The sequence below is a fragment of the Sceloporus undulatus genome, chromosome 3 (assembly GCF_019175285.1).
Source record: "Sceloporus undulatus isolate JIND9_A2432 ecotype Alabama chromosome 3, SceUnd_v1.1, whole genome shotgun sequence".
Taxonomy (NCBI): Eukaryota; Metazoa; Chordata; class Lepidosauria; order Squamata; family Phrynosomatidae; genus Sceloporus; species Sceloporus undulatus.
Genome location: NC_056524.1, coordinates 77,537,228 through 77,551,564, shown reverse-complemented (window position 1 = coordinate 77,551,564; position 14,337 = coordinate 77,537,228). Strand labels below are relative to the sequence as shown.

The 14,337-nt window shown below is 36.9% G+C and overlaps 1 protein-coding gene across 1 annotated transcript in view; it reads right to left on the bottom strand.

Annotated features, from left to right (window-relative positions):
• Positions 1 to 14,337, bottom strand: part of CFAP47 (cilia and flagella associated protein 47) — a 350,299-nt gene that overhangs the window by 275,284 nt on the left and 60,678 nt on the right. Inside the window, exons 23-24 of the mRNA XM_042458393.1 lie at positions 9,107 to 9,207; positions 5,466 to 5,625 (exon numbers count right to left, since the gene is read on the bottom strand). Coding sequence (XP_042314327.1) covers positions 5,466 to 5,625; positions 9,107 to 9,207 — 261 coding nt within the window. The remainder of the gene's footprint in view (positions 1 to 5,465; positions 5,626 to 9,106; positions 9,208 to 14,337) is intronic.

Genomic DNA, 14,337 nt, shown 5'->3' with positions numbered 1-14,337 from the left:
AATAATAATAATAATAATAATAATAATAATAATAATAATAATAATAATAATTCAAAACCCAAAACACTTCTAGTTCTAGATAAGGGATATTCAACCTGTAGTAAATTCACACCTGTACTCTCTTCAATCAGTGGTTCAATAGTTATTCTTTGCTTTATTTCTGACTTAATAAACAGAGATTGGCTGGGCACCGTGCTTAATACAAGCTTTATAACAGACTGAAGTGTCACACTCATGCTTGACAAAAAGAACAATTTATCTCCCAAGATAAACGTTGCCATTGGATTTGAATCCTATGGCTACTTGAAACACTATTTGTATCTTATTCATATGTTTAAAGACAGCTGGTAACTCTAGACACACATCCTTCACAATTGTAAATACTAAGTTTACAACATTTTAAGAAATACATCTAATCTGCCCATACTGTCTCATGAAAGTTAACTTTTTAAATGAAACATTTTGAATGGATTATCGATATTCTCAGGCAAAGAATGTCTCAAAGAAAGTAGTAATGGCAGTAACTAGAGGTTATCAAATTGTTACATCATGCAGCTTATCACAAAATAAGAAACACCTATAACCAGACCATCATTTTCATAAAAAAAAATATTGATGGCTTCCCTCTATCTATTCCACCTTCTTAAAGATTCAGAAGGAAACAGAAGTCAGGTCTCTTTACTGAGAGACAGGTGAAAGTCTTACAGGACAATCTACATAGTTCAGAGTCAGCAAAGAACTGAAACCATGAAATTCTAATATATGCTCCACAGATTCTCAGTGAATATATATATAAATATAATATAATATAATATAATATAATATAATATATAATTTCATTTGTGGTTGTCATAATATCTTAAAAAAAGACACTAAAATATTGCTTTGCTGTGACTGAATCGGAGCACTACAATTCAAAATTGTAATGGATAACACTAATTGGCTAACACACTGTAAACCACTTAGAGGGTGCTTAGCACTATAAAATGGTATAGAAATAAAAAATGTGTTTTTGCTATAGTTATTTAAATTAATGAATTTCTGGTTATGCCTCACTGCCCAATCCCAGAAATGCAAACTCAATTCTTACACAACCTTTAACAAGGTGCAATCACTCACTCTCATAACAAACTTGCATGGCAACATGCCTATCAGCCAGAAGCAACATGAATACTGATTAAAATAAGGCAGTATTGCATCCTTAAAGCACTGCATATATACAGTGGTCCTTTTGTAGACATGGGTGATCTGTTCCAGACCTACCCAGCCCAGCTTATGCAAAAAAGTGGGATCTCAAGTCCCATTGATTCTAATGGCAACATGCTCCCTTGAGTGCATGACATTTTGTCCCCCCAGGGTTTGCCGCCTATGTGAGCTCAAGTGCATGTATGACACGACGGACTGTATGTGAAGCAAAAGAATGAGAATGGACTAACATGAACACCAGAGCCTCCATACACTCAAAAAGGCTATAAAGGGACCATTAGTGGTTGAGAGCAACTAAAAATATAATGTTAAGAAGTTCAGGGTCCTTGTCTTCCATATCTAATTCCAGCCTGAAGAGCATTAGAAGGTTCCTGTACCATTCTATTTGAATTCCTAAACAAAAACACTCATAAGGAGTTGGACAAGATATAGGTCATCATTTTGCTGAAGGTTCTATTTGTTTTATTTTATTAATAAACCACATGGCAAACCTATTAAAATTTCATATAGTAATCTGCATAAGACTTGTTAATATTCATCCATTTACAGGGAGTGGCATGTAATCTCTACAAATCAATTAAAAAGCGCACAGAATATTTGTATTGAGTACATTTGTGACTTCTACTTTATTTAACAATGCAGGCCTGTTACAGACTGCTAAAATAAAGCTGCTTCAGGTCTCTTTGGAGGTATGCTATTTAAATGATGCATGGGTCCTAAGAGTCTGGAGGTCGCGCCAAAGCCACACTCCATTCCTAAGCACTGGAGTGCAGCTTTGGTGCAGCTTCTGGATTCTTAGGATGCATGCATCATTTAAACAGCATACCTCCAAGGAGACCTGAAGCAGCTTTATTTTGGCAGTCTGTAACAGGCCACAGTTTCAATTTTAAAATACACAGCTTATTGACTAAATAAGACAGAATCCCATGTTGTAGGTCACTCACTAAATTTTAGGTTAGCAAATTTCATAATTTATTTATGAACTCTGTGAAGAAGTGCCTCCTTCTGCCTCTCCTGGATCTCATACCATGCAGCTTCATAGGATGGCACTACTGATCACATGTTCTATTATAGGGAAGATCCCCCTATCCACCTCTTTTCCAAAACGCCTAATTTTATAAACCATTACCATAACTTCGATTACTTCTAATTTTTTCTACACTAAAAAACCCAAACATTGTAATCTTTCCTCACAGAGAAGTTACTTCAGTACCATGATCATTTTAATTTCTCTTTGCTGCAGTTATTCAGTTCTACAATGTCCTTTTCAAGATGGTGACCAGAACTTTAAAACACAGTTGCACTATAGATTTTCATTACCCACAGTTCTATTTTCAGTTTCCAGTCAAGTGTCACTGAAGACAATGGAACCAAACTGTTTCAAAAATGTTGCTGCACACATTGTCCATTGTTATTTTTCCACATTGATTATTATTGTTGTTATTATTATTATTATTATTATTACCACTACTACTATCCCACTCGCCCCTCCCCATAAAATGGGACTTAAAGCAACTCACAATTTAAAAGAACAATAATATTAAAAACATACAAAAAGTGAGCATTAAAACAGGATTAAACTATTACAGTATTAAAACAAATCACACAATATTAATCATTATGGAATCTACTTTCAGGCAGAAAGTTTAAAAATTACTTCTACAGAAGGATCAGATGTGATCATTCACTACTCTGTAGTATGAGATTGAAAGCCTAGTATAAAGTATTTAGGGTATGTTTTCATAGTATGGTCCAAGAACTAGCATCCAAGCCTGTTCCAGCAATGTTGCTTGCATTTCCACTTCATGTTACAGTGTCAAAAATATTCAGGAAGCTGAGATACATTTTACACTGGGTTACTGTTTTATCAAGGACACACATGTCAATTTTAATTCAAACAAACACATTTCAGGAATTATTTAAGTTCAATTAAAAGGTCAAAGAGCTTACTATGCAGTACTGTACAATTATCACAGCTATGTAAGCTTCTTGCCCAATTGTACAATTTGCTTCAATTAAAAACCTGGAACAACTATTACCAAAGGCATATTATTTAATTTTGCCCTCTAAGCCATTTGGTCCTAACTACTGCCAACAAGTCTGGAAATATCTGCTTCTAGTTTTGGAGATAGTTGTGCAAGAAACATCTGTTCAATTAGGATTAGAAATAAACCAAAATTCATTTCTCTCAGGATACATTTAACTTTGCTTGGCTAAATGAGTCTTTGTATAACCCAAGTTTCCCATGCCTGTGATAACTGTCTTGTGCCCCTACCAAGTTCAGTGCAGTTTAGTCATATTAAATGATGCACAGCACTGTAGAATAATTTAAAACTATTCAATGCTTGCAAAAATAAACTATATATGTGTTCTACAGTAGTGGTTCTCAACCTTCCTAATGCCGCAACCCCTTAATACAGTTCCTCATGTTGTGGTGACCCCCAACCATAAAATGATTTCCTAAGACCATCAGAAATATGTGTTTTCCAATGGTCTTTGGCGCCCCAAAGGTGTCACGACCCACAGGTTGAGAACTGCTGTTATACAGCATGTGTAGAGAACCCGTGACTCTCCAGATGTTGTTGGACTACAATCCCCATTAGGTCTAGACAGCATGGTGAATGGTAATGTATTACAGGAGCTGTAGTCCAACAATATCTAGAAAGCTATGGTTCCTTTTCTTTAGTAATTTCCTTACAAATCTTGCTTAGATTGATGCAAGGGAAACAACTTTGCTTTGAGATGAAGAGAAATATTTCTGTGATCCCAGTATAATTCAATAGAAAGGAAAGCTAGATATCTAAGAATATTTCAGTCATTTTTTCTAGGGCATACAATCCTTGCCCTCAGAGAAAGGAAGGCTCAAAACAGATTGATTTCTTTAAACTTTTAAAAATAATGTTCTCTTTCATTAGTCTTCTACATATGTAAGAATAGAGGATGCTTTCAGAAGGCAATAAAAATAGATAATCATTGTTCTGTACATTAACAAGTACAATTTGGTTCAACATTAAGTCAAACTTCCTGGCACCTGGCTTTTTATATATAATGAATTTATAACTTCTGTCTCCCTATATCAATCTACTGCTTTAGAAATTTAGGGGAAATTATGTTTGTTTTAATAGAACAGATAGTTTTATCAAACACAAAAAATAAACAATTGTTGCCATGCACACTATAGCTTCTATAATAATAATAATAATATTTATTTGTATACCGCCCTCTGGCAAACCAATCCGGGCGGTTAACAACAGTAAAATATAAAATATGACAATTAAAAACACTTTATCCCTCCCCCCCTTAAGACAGTACTAAATAGTATAACATATTAAAAATACAATATCAAGGATAAAAACAGCATTTAAAACTAAAAACCCTGATATCCCTCTGTTGATCCTCAACCATCTCTAAGATGGGGCCACGGGAGGAATGAGGGAATCAGGGAACCTGGGAACCTGGGCCGGGATGGTTAATCTGGAAAGGCCTGCCGGAAGAGATCCGTCTTGACCGCTTTTTTAAAGCTGTCTAATGATGTTATCTGACGGATCTCATCCGGCAGGTCGTTCCAGAGTTTGGGGGCGACAGCAGAGAATGCCCTCTGGGAGGTTGCCGCAAGCCTAGATTTTAGAGGCTGCAGTAAGTTCCTCCCAGAGGACCGGAGAGCGCGGGGAGGATTGTACGGGAGGAGGCGGTCTCTAAGATAGTTTGGACCCAAGCCATTTAGGGCTTTAAAGGTGATAACCAACACCTTGTACTGGGCCCGGAAGCTGATAGGCAGCCAGTGGAGGGACCTCAAAACCGGAGTAATGTGGTCCCTCCTAGATGTACCTGACAAAAGCATTTGAAGGCACAATCTTAAGCATACAAGGCTAATCTAATTGTTTGTTCCAACTATCAATCAGAGGTTGTAAATTCCACTAGGTAAATTCCATTAGGAGATCCAGCATGGGCATAGTGGTTTGTGTATTGGACTAGAACTCTGAAGACCAGGGTTCAAATCCCTGCTTGGCCACAAAAACATAATGGGTAACCTTGGGCAAGTCACATTCTCTCAGCTTTAGAAGAAAGCAACGGCAAACTCTACTGAACAAATCTTGCCAAGAAAACTCTGTGATAGGATTGCTTTAGGGTCACTATAAATTGGAAGGCATACAACAACAACAAAATCTCATTTAATCCCAATTAATCTATGTGAGTTGGGATGTGTAACTGGATTTAGGACACAAAATTAGCAGAGTAAATTAAAACAAAATACTTACATGGACAGAAAGAAATAGTAACAACTGTATAATGACCTGGACAGAGGAACCCAGAATGTAAACTAAATTTGAAGATACCATCATCCACTGCTCTGCCTGCAGCATCAAGATCAAATCTCCAATTAATCTCTTTCCTTGAGATATTTTTGAGTTGCAGCTTCTGAAAAATATGTGGGGAAAATCAGGAGCATCACCAGTTTCATTACTGTAATAAGATGGGGTTTCTCTGCTTACAATTAAATCAGACCCTCTGAATTATTGGCCAATTAATTTACTGAATACAAACTCTGGGATTTACAGCTGCTTCCTTCTTCAGAAGCTGGTAAAATGGATAAAGGTCAGTAATATTTTTCATTAAGAACAAGCTGGGTTTGGGAAAGGCCATACATAGTACATTGGATCAGATTTCTGTGTTACACTAGTGGTCTTTCCAAATAGCTTTTCACTGTAGTCACTGACTATACAGTGTATAGTCACTGTAGTCACTGGCTATATTAAAAGTCAGCTTTGAATATAATTAATAAGAATAGTTTATGGAGTACACTTGCTGGGACTAAAAGGCTGTTATAACAAAGATAAGGTTAACACAGATGGAAGATTGACAGAAGAAATTCATTCAGCAAAAGGAGTCAGACAAGGCTACTTTTTAGCACTCTTCCTGTTTAATCTTTATATTAACATTATAACTAAGTTATATTATTCTGATCCTTCCCTCAACAGCAAGTTGTAAAACTGCAGTTTTAACATATGCTGATGTCATTGTTAACTGACTTAGAGTTGACTTTGACTCGTGGTGATACCTTGGATGAGACACCTCCAAGACCCCTGTCCTCAAACACTCTGACAGAGACTCCTTGATTGAGTCTATCCACCTGGTATGCAGTCTACCTCTTTTTCTCCTACTCTCTACCTTGCTAAGTATTATTGTCTTTTTAGTGAGTCATTCTTGCTCACGATGTAGCCGAAGTACGACAAGCCTCAGTTTGGTCATCCTGGCTTTTAGACTGATGACACTGTATGATTGTCTATAAATAAAATCAGGCTGAAGAGAAATCTAAATAAACTTTATGAGTTCTGTCAAACAGAATAACTTAGAATAAATTGTGCTGAAACTAGGGTAATTGTCTTTGGTAAACATAGGTGGAATTTAAGTACAAATAAGAAAGAACAGGTCCCCTCTTTGAAGTATTTGAGGGGGTTTTGGTAAGAAAAATTCTTGGAAATCACATCAACATCAAAACAACAGAAGAGAAGTCAGTCAATGCCATATTGAAATTTTTCTATTCTAGAGGTGGCTGACTGGTAATTCTAGCATTGAAAGTATTTTTTAGGGAAAGTAGTTGCTCACATGCAATATGGCATTGAAATCTGGGGGATAACTCATAATAATCTGGAGGTCTGTGAGAACAAGTTTTTGAGGTACTTGTTGGCAGCACCACCAAACATCGCAGTTGCATTTCTCATGTCAGAGACAGGTGTCAAATACCATAAATAAATGACTGAGACTTACAATTAATAACCAACATTAGAGAGATATGTGTTGTATGTCAAAACCCCAAATTTCAAACTGACCAAAATCCTGCATCACGAGACATAACTATAGCTTCATAGTTATCTCTCCCAATGCTTTTCTCCAAAACATACCTTTTCAACAGTCCAACTTGCCATAAATATGGCCATTTCCATGTTGCCAGACAAACTTACAACATCATAATTATTGAACAGGACAGTAGCCATAGTTTCCTAAAACTTTAGAAGTGACACTGAAATATATTTAAGAGTATGACTGGAGAACTAGTGGCCTTCCAGATGTTGTTGCATTCCAGTTCCTATCTATCTCAGCCAGATGGACTAATGCTGAGGGACAGTGAAAGTTATAGGTCATCATTACAGCCTCCCTGACCTTCTGGATTAAGAATAACCTACCTAATATGGAAGAACCCAAGCATGGCAAATTTTTTAAAAAAGGTTTTGTAGCAGTTTAGAGTAGAACTCAAATAAATGTATTGAAATCAATACCAGGCAACACTTTGATGGCATGCAAAACCTAAACAATAAAATTGCAAAAAACTTTTCAATAAGAGACACAGGACCTTTTCCAGTGGATACAAATTTTCTTTGCCTGGGTATCAGCCAACATTGATACATGATCCACGCTAGGGTCAAGGTCTTAGAATTCATAATGAAGACATGCCAATAAACTATAACTTAGCATCAACCCTAGAACTTACAAAAATATCATTGTGAAGGTTTATTTGCTTTGATAAAGTCTTCAAATCACTGTTTACATTACTAGCTAATAATGGATGTGGGAGGATAGTCTTGGGGACTTTTCCAGGGGAGGGTTCCGGGGGAGGGCAAACATGTTTTTACTGTTACATAAGTATAACATAACTCCTCCAATATAAAGAAAAGGGACAGTTATAAAGCATAATCTCCCAGTCATGCTTAAAAAATTATCTCCAGCAAAACTTTACCACAGATTTTGGTCTTCTAGAATAGATAGACTGTTTACTGATGCAGGATTAATAACAACAGATTTCATGGTGTCATATGGCACATGTTAGTATATGGGGAATTTTATGTGATTTGCTTTCTTTTCTTTTTTTAATACGAAGGAGCACTCCTGCACAGCAACAAGACATTTTAACTTAATAGCCTCATTAAAGAGTTTAGTACACAGCTAAAAAACCCGTTTTACCTTTGCCCGTTTGAATCCTAATTTGGGCTGCATCCAGTTATTATCATACTCAAAATGCTGCAAATGCCACTGGTCAGGTGCAGCCCGTATAACTTCCGGATAGAAGCCGCGCTCAGCCAGCCTCTTTTCAAAAAGGGGAAGCTTTCGGCTTTACAAATCGGCCAGTTGAGTGTGGCTAAACTTCTTAGACATAATTAGCAATGGCTTATCATAATATGATTTAGCCAGGTAAAACCTTGAAACCTGGTACCCCCTCCACCTACATGGCATCTATGAGGAGACTGGAAATCTGGTTGTATTTTAAATTAACCTCCATTTAGCATTCCAAATCCTAAACAATATTTAATCTTAAGAATGGTTAACTGAAACAAGCTAACTTCATGAGCCATAGGTAAGACTAGGCACAAATTGTTCTGAACCAGGTAAGATGATAAATGGCAGTTGTAAAAAAGAGAAGCAAAAGTATAGTTGTGGTTACACCAAAGGAGAGGTGGGGGGTGGAAAAGTCAAAGGCTAGCACAGGCCTGTTGACAGTTTCCCAGGCATCATCTCTGTTCCCCCATTGTTGTTGGTTTTTAGCTTCTATTTCCTACATTCTCCTCAGATATCTGCTTAGTGGGCTATAAAACTGGTAGTTGAGTTTTGCAGCTCACAGTTCTATTATATAGTATATACTTCCTTGTCATATACTTGTTAAGAAATGTTGTTCTTATATTTTTATGTTCTGCCCTTGCAAAAAAAAGCAAATTAAATAATATATAGATTTGAAAAGGAGAAAATGGGTGGCAAGCTGTGTGATGGTATACTCAGAAAATCTGTTATCAGCATTTTGAAATTCACTTGTCTTGCCTCAAGACTACTGAAGTGGAATGGAAGACGTAACAACTCCTGAATAATAGTAAAGAAGAAACTGAGGAATCTACCCATTTAATATACCTACCTTTATGTTACTGCTATCACTTATAACACCCAAGTTGATAGTTCTCATACTAAATTGAAATACGAGCTCTAAAGGAGAAACTTCCAGTGGTGGCTGTAATACTGCAAACAGAAGCACAAATAGATATTTAAATTTAGTATCTCAATAAATACAGGATGATCTTCATCATTAACAATTGCCACTTCATATGTTTCTGGAATTGACACACTTTGCTTTGAATAAATAAAAGCAATAAGCATCCATCATAAGATTTAGAATCTATTCATGGAATATATTCAATTTAAATTTCTTATTTTATTGAGAATAAGGAGATTATCGAACGTGAAATCCAAGGCGGGTTATACGCAGGTTGTAACTGTTAGCAACAGATCTTATCACATTGTTCCGTGCCCAGGCAGTAGGCAGCCATATCCAACCTGGGCTTCTCCAGCACCTTTTCAAGAATGGGAAAATCCCAGTTTTGAAAAAGTGCCAGAGAAGCCTGGGTTGGTTATGGGTTGCCTACTGTCCTGGCAAGGAGAAATGTGATAAAATTTATCGCTGATGGTTACAACTCGTGTGTAACCCGGCACATATTTTGAGTGTGATAATCTCCTATGTCTCAGTCTGCTAGATGCCAAACATGTGAACCTCCAGGCAATGATCTGGAGAATCATAAAGTTTATATGAAATGCTTCCATGTCATTTTCTGACACAATAATGTGAAATAAATTAGCAAAACATCAGTTCAAATCAGTCCTAACTAGTGGCTTAGTAGACTTAAGGTTCACAGAACTGAAATTCCAGATCTCTGATTAGCAGAGATTATGACATTATCTGCCATCCCCTTTGGATTTCCCTGCCCCATCCATGTTTAGCTCCAATCCCCAGAATAACTGGAATTTTCCTAGTAGCAATATACTGTTATAAATTATCCCTGTTGCAACCCAAAGTATTATGAGGTATCTTGGCCTTCAATGTATAACAACTGTCAGCTGGACAAAAGATCTGTTCCTAGTTAAGATGAAAACCTCTAAAAATGTGAATATGTTTAGACAGACAGATAGACAGATCACTACAGCTTCCTGAATTTTTGGACTCTCTTTGTGGTATTGCTATAGTGCAGGGCTGGGCAACTTTGGGGAATTAGGGGTCTGCATTGCCACCTCAGGAGACCTTGGAGAGCCTCCACATCCTAAAAAAATGTTTCTCCCATCCCCCCAAAAAATCCCTTGAAAGGGGCACAATTTCAGCTTGTTTCTGACACTGAGCCATTATTTTTTTGACCCAGAAGAAGGTATTTCCAACAGGAAGGGACAAAAAGTCCATTTTTTAATAAATAAATAATAAATAAAACTTTTATTTATATCCCGCTCTTCTGTAGCAAGACAATCAGAGTGGCTCACACTAAAACGTTCACATACAAAATAGTACATAAAATTACAATATCCTCCCCTTAAAAAAATTAAATATATTACAATTAAAAGAGTTTTAAAATCAAATTATAATAAAGATGACATAGGCAGGGTGGTAGTAAATACATTGTGTGAGAGGGTAATCAATCTGAGGCCGGGGAATTTATTCGGGAAAGGCCTGCCGGAAGAGATCCGTCTTGTATGTTGGTAATTTGACAGATCTTGTCCAGCAGGCCATTTCATAGCCTGGGAGCAGTTGCAGAAAAGGTCCTCTGGGAGGTTGCAGTTAATCTGGTCTTTAAAAGCTGCAATAAATTCCTCCCAAACCATGTAGGGCTTTCAAGGTAATAACCAACACCTTGTACTGCGCCCAGAAACTAATAGGCAGCCAGTGGAGTGACTTTAGGATCAGTGTTATCCGGTCACTCCTAGAATTTCCGGTAAATAACCAGGCTGCCATGTTTTGTACTCATTGGAGTTTCTGGACTAGGCACAAGGGTAGCCCCATGTAGAATGCATTACAGAAAACGAGTCATGAGATTACCAGTGCAAGTACTACAGTTTCTAGGTCCCTTACTTCTAGGAAAGGGTGCAGCTGGCAAAGGCTTTTGATAATTTCCTGCTGGGGAAATGCCTCTTCTGGCCCCAGTGGTGCCAAAAATGTACCAAAATTGCATTTCCTACTTACAAAAGGTAAAAATATTTGGCATCTTGGATCTGCATGAAGTCTGCAGCCCACACTTTCCCCACCCTTGCTATAAGGACTGTCACAAGAGACTGCACTTCAAAATTTACCATAGTTCCACCAATCCTGTCTATAGTTGGTCAATTCAGATATTGCAGCAAACAATTTATTGTACAGTACTGTATTCTATTATGTATACTCCACTTTTCCTCAAAGCTGGCATTCAAGGCAGTTTATGAAATAAAAAAATGTTTTCAAATATAGAAAAGAAATACAAAAAAGTGTTTAAAAAGCATTAAATTGTCTAAAGAAGTAAAACCATTTAAAACACATCTCCATTCAAAAACAAAAGGCAGCACAATCACAAAAGCCCCTTTCTTGTAAATAAGTCACTCCCCCGAGGACTGTTGGAATAAAAAGATCTTCACCTGCCAATCTAGCCTTCCTTGGAAGGAAGCTCCGGAGGCCTTTATCAAACAATGATAAAAAAAACCCAGGAGATACAAAAAAGGACCCTGTACATGAACTGGAAGCAAGAATTTGGAAATCCTGCCGCATGCTCCTGAACTCCAACCATTGTTTGAAAGAATAGGATCATGACATCTGAATTGAGCCTATGCATATTCCACTTAAATAAAGCCTTCAACTCTAATTTTGCCTCCAGAAATCAAGAAGAAACTAATTTTAAATGTGATATTACAAATGAGTTATATTTATCAGATGTATCTTATACACCTCCCACAAAAATCAAGATGAACATTCTCTATTCCTTTCAAATGAATTAAAAAAAAAATACTGGGTCCTACAAGGACAATATGAAATACACTGTAATTAACTGAATCAAATTGAACAGAAGTAGCATTTAAATACATCTATTTTAATTATAAACAGTAAATTTCACTAATGATGGACAATTCAAGGCATGTTATTTTCTATGAAACCACTGAATTTCATAGACCTATTATTAACTTCTTTATTATTGTAATAGTCCTTGCATAAAAAGTATATAGAATGAACTTGCTGCTTGAATTTAAATATAGTTAAGGAAATAATTACACTCTTTTTATTTAATAGTGTAATTGCTACATTGAAAAAAAAGAAATAAAAGTAATGAATACATGCTAACTTATAGACAAACTAATTAAGATTGTAGTGCTATGCACACATAAAAAGACATGGATCCCACACAACTCAGTGAGACTTCCTTCTGAGTTTGTTTGTTTAAATATTTAAATCCCAGCCTTTATCCAAAAATCTCAGGGCAGCTTACAATAAAATCTACTTTAAAAATAAATAATTACAAAAGTTTAAGGACATAATGACATCACGCACAACATTAAAGGGACTTTCACTTGCTCATCTTCTAATGTGATATATGCCATCCTCTGTCAATTATGCCCTTAAGCATTCTACATTGGGCAAACAGGCCAGTCTCTGCATCTTTCCCTGGAAGTGCCACCTTTCTCCTGGAAAGGCAGTTCACAGATAAAATCAGTTTAAAACTTTAAACTGATAAATGGGCAAAAATCAGGCATTAGGAAAGGGAATACACAAAAAAAATTGCAAAACACAGTCTTCCTGTGCGTTTCATCTCAGACCTGAGAACTGTGATCCTTGAACCCAAAATTTTAAAAAAATACAAAGGAAGGTTAAAAAGAGAAACAACAGAATTGGAACGTATCTACAAACTCTAGTCCATCAACAGTGTGTTGAAGAGAGACAATGGTTTCCTGGCACACTGCATGTATTATAACCCAGCCTCATGAGGGCTCTCTTGGTCAGCCCATCAGATCTCCTTTCTACTTCGCACATTCCATTCCAATACTCCCACCACCATTCATTCAGGCGGTTGGACTGGATGGCCCTTGTGGTCTCTTCCAACTGTACAATTCTATGATTCTATGATATGGTTATCTACTCATTTTGACTTTGAGCGATGTTCTGCCTTACTCCCACGATGACTAAACTTGTCACCTCATCTCCATATCCAGAGGTTTTGCATTCCTATTGCTATTCTCACACACAATCTGGTTATACAGGTTTGTCCCTGAACCCTCCACTTCATATGTGTGATGAAATATTTATTTATTTCATTTATATGCCACCTTTCTCCTGGAAAGGGGCCCAAGGCAGGTCACAGATAAAATCAATTTAACATACAATAAATTATTTAAAACAATTAAAATCATCTTGCTAAAACAATATAAAATTGTATTAAACATACAAAAGTTACAAAACATAAATATAACATACACCTCATATAAATCCGCCCTGACAAAAGTTGCACCTACGAAAGCTCATGCTACCAGCTTCTTTCTTTCACTTAATCTCAAAGGCTCTACAAGAATCTTTGTACAGTACATGTTATCAGTGATTATAGCCTTCAATGTGGTTTTAACCCAGAAAAGCTGACATACACAAATATCTTATTCAGCGCCCCTTTGGAAGAAAGCACTAAAGAGCTGACATTTTCCTACCCAGGCATTCAAAATCGTCAGAAGTGGTGCTGTGGTGGAGAGAGTAGAAGGGATCAGTGCTTCTTTTAAGTACTCTAGGGATGGACTAAGCTCTCACCTTTTCCCACGCTACTCAGAGAAGGGATGGTTCTTTTTTTGATAAGAATTAAAGTACAGTACTTACATTGCCCTGTGAATAGACTAAAATTTCTAGATCTATCCATTAACATATACAGTATGCTTTTTTAAAAAACAACAACACAGCCAACGAGGTAGAATTATCTGCTCTCCACTTTTCAGTCTTTTTTGTGTTTCACAGATGCTCAGTAAGGAATTCTGGAAACAGCTGCTACTTATCTGGTCAGTTGTAGGCAGGCACATACTGCTACAGTTTTGCTTCCAATTATGAAATCTATTTGATTTTTGTGTTCATAGAATCATAGAATCATAGAGTTGGAAGAGACCACTAGGGCCATCCAGTCCAACCCCCTGCCATGCAGGAAATCACAATCAAAGCATCCCCGACAGATGGCCATCCAGCCTCTGTTTGAAGACCTCTAAGGAAGGAGACTCCACTACACTTCGAGGGAGTTTGTTCCACTGTCGAACAGCCCTCACTGTCAGGAAGCTCCTCCTAATGTTGAGGTGGAATCTCTTTTCCTGCAGCTTGCATCCATTGCTCCGGGTCCTAGTCTC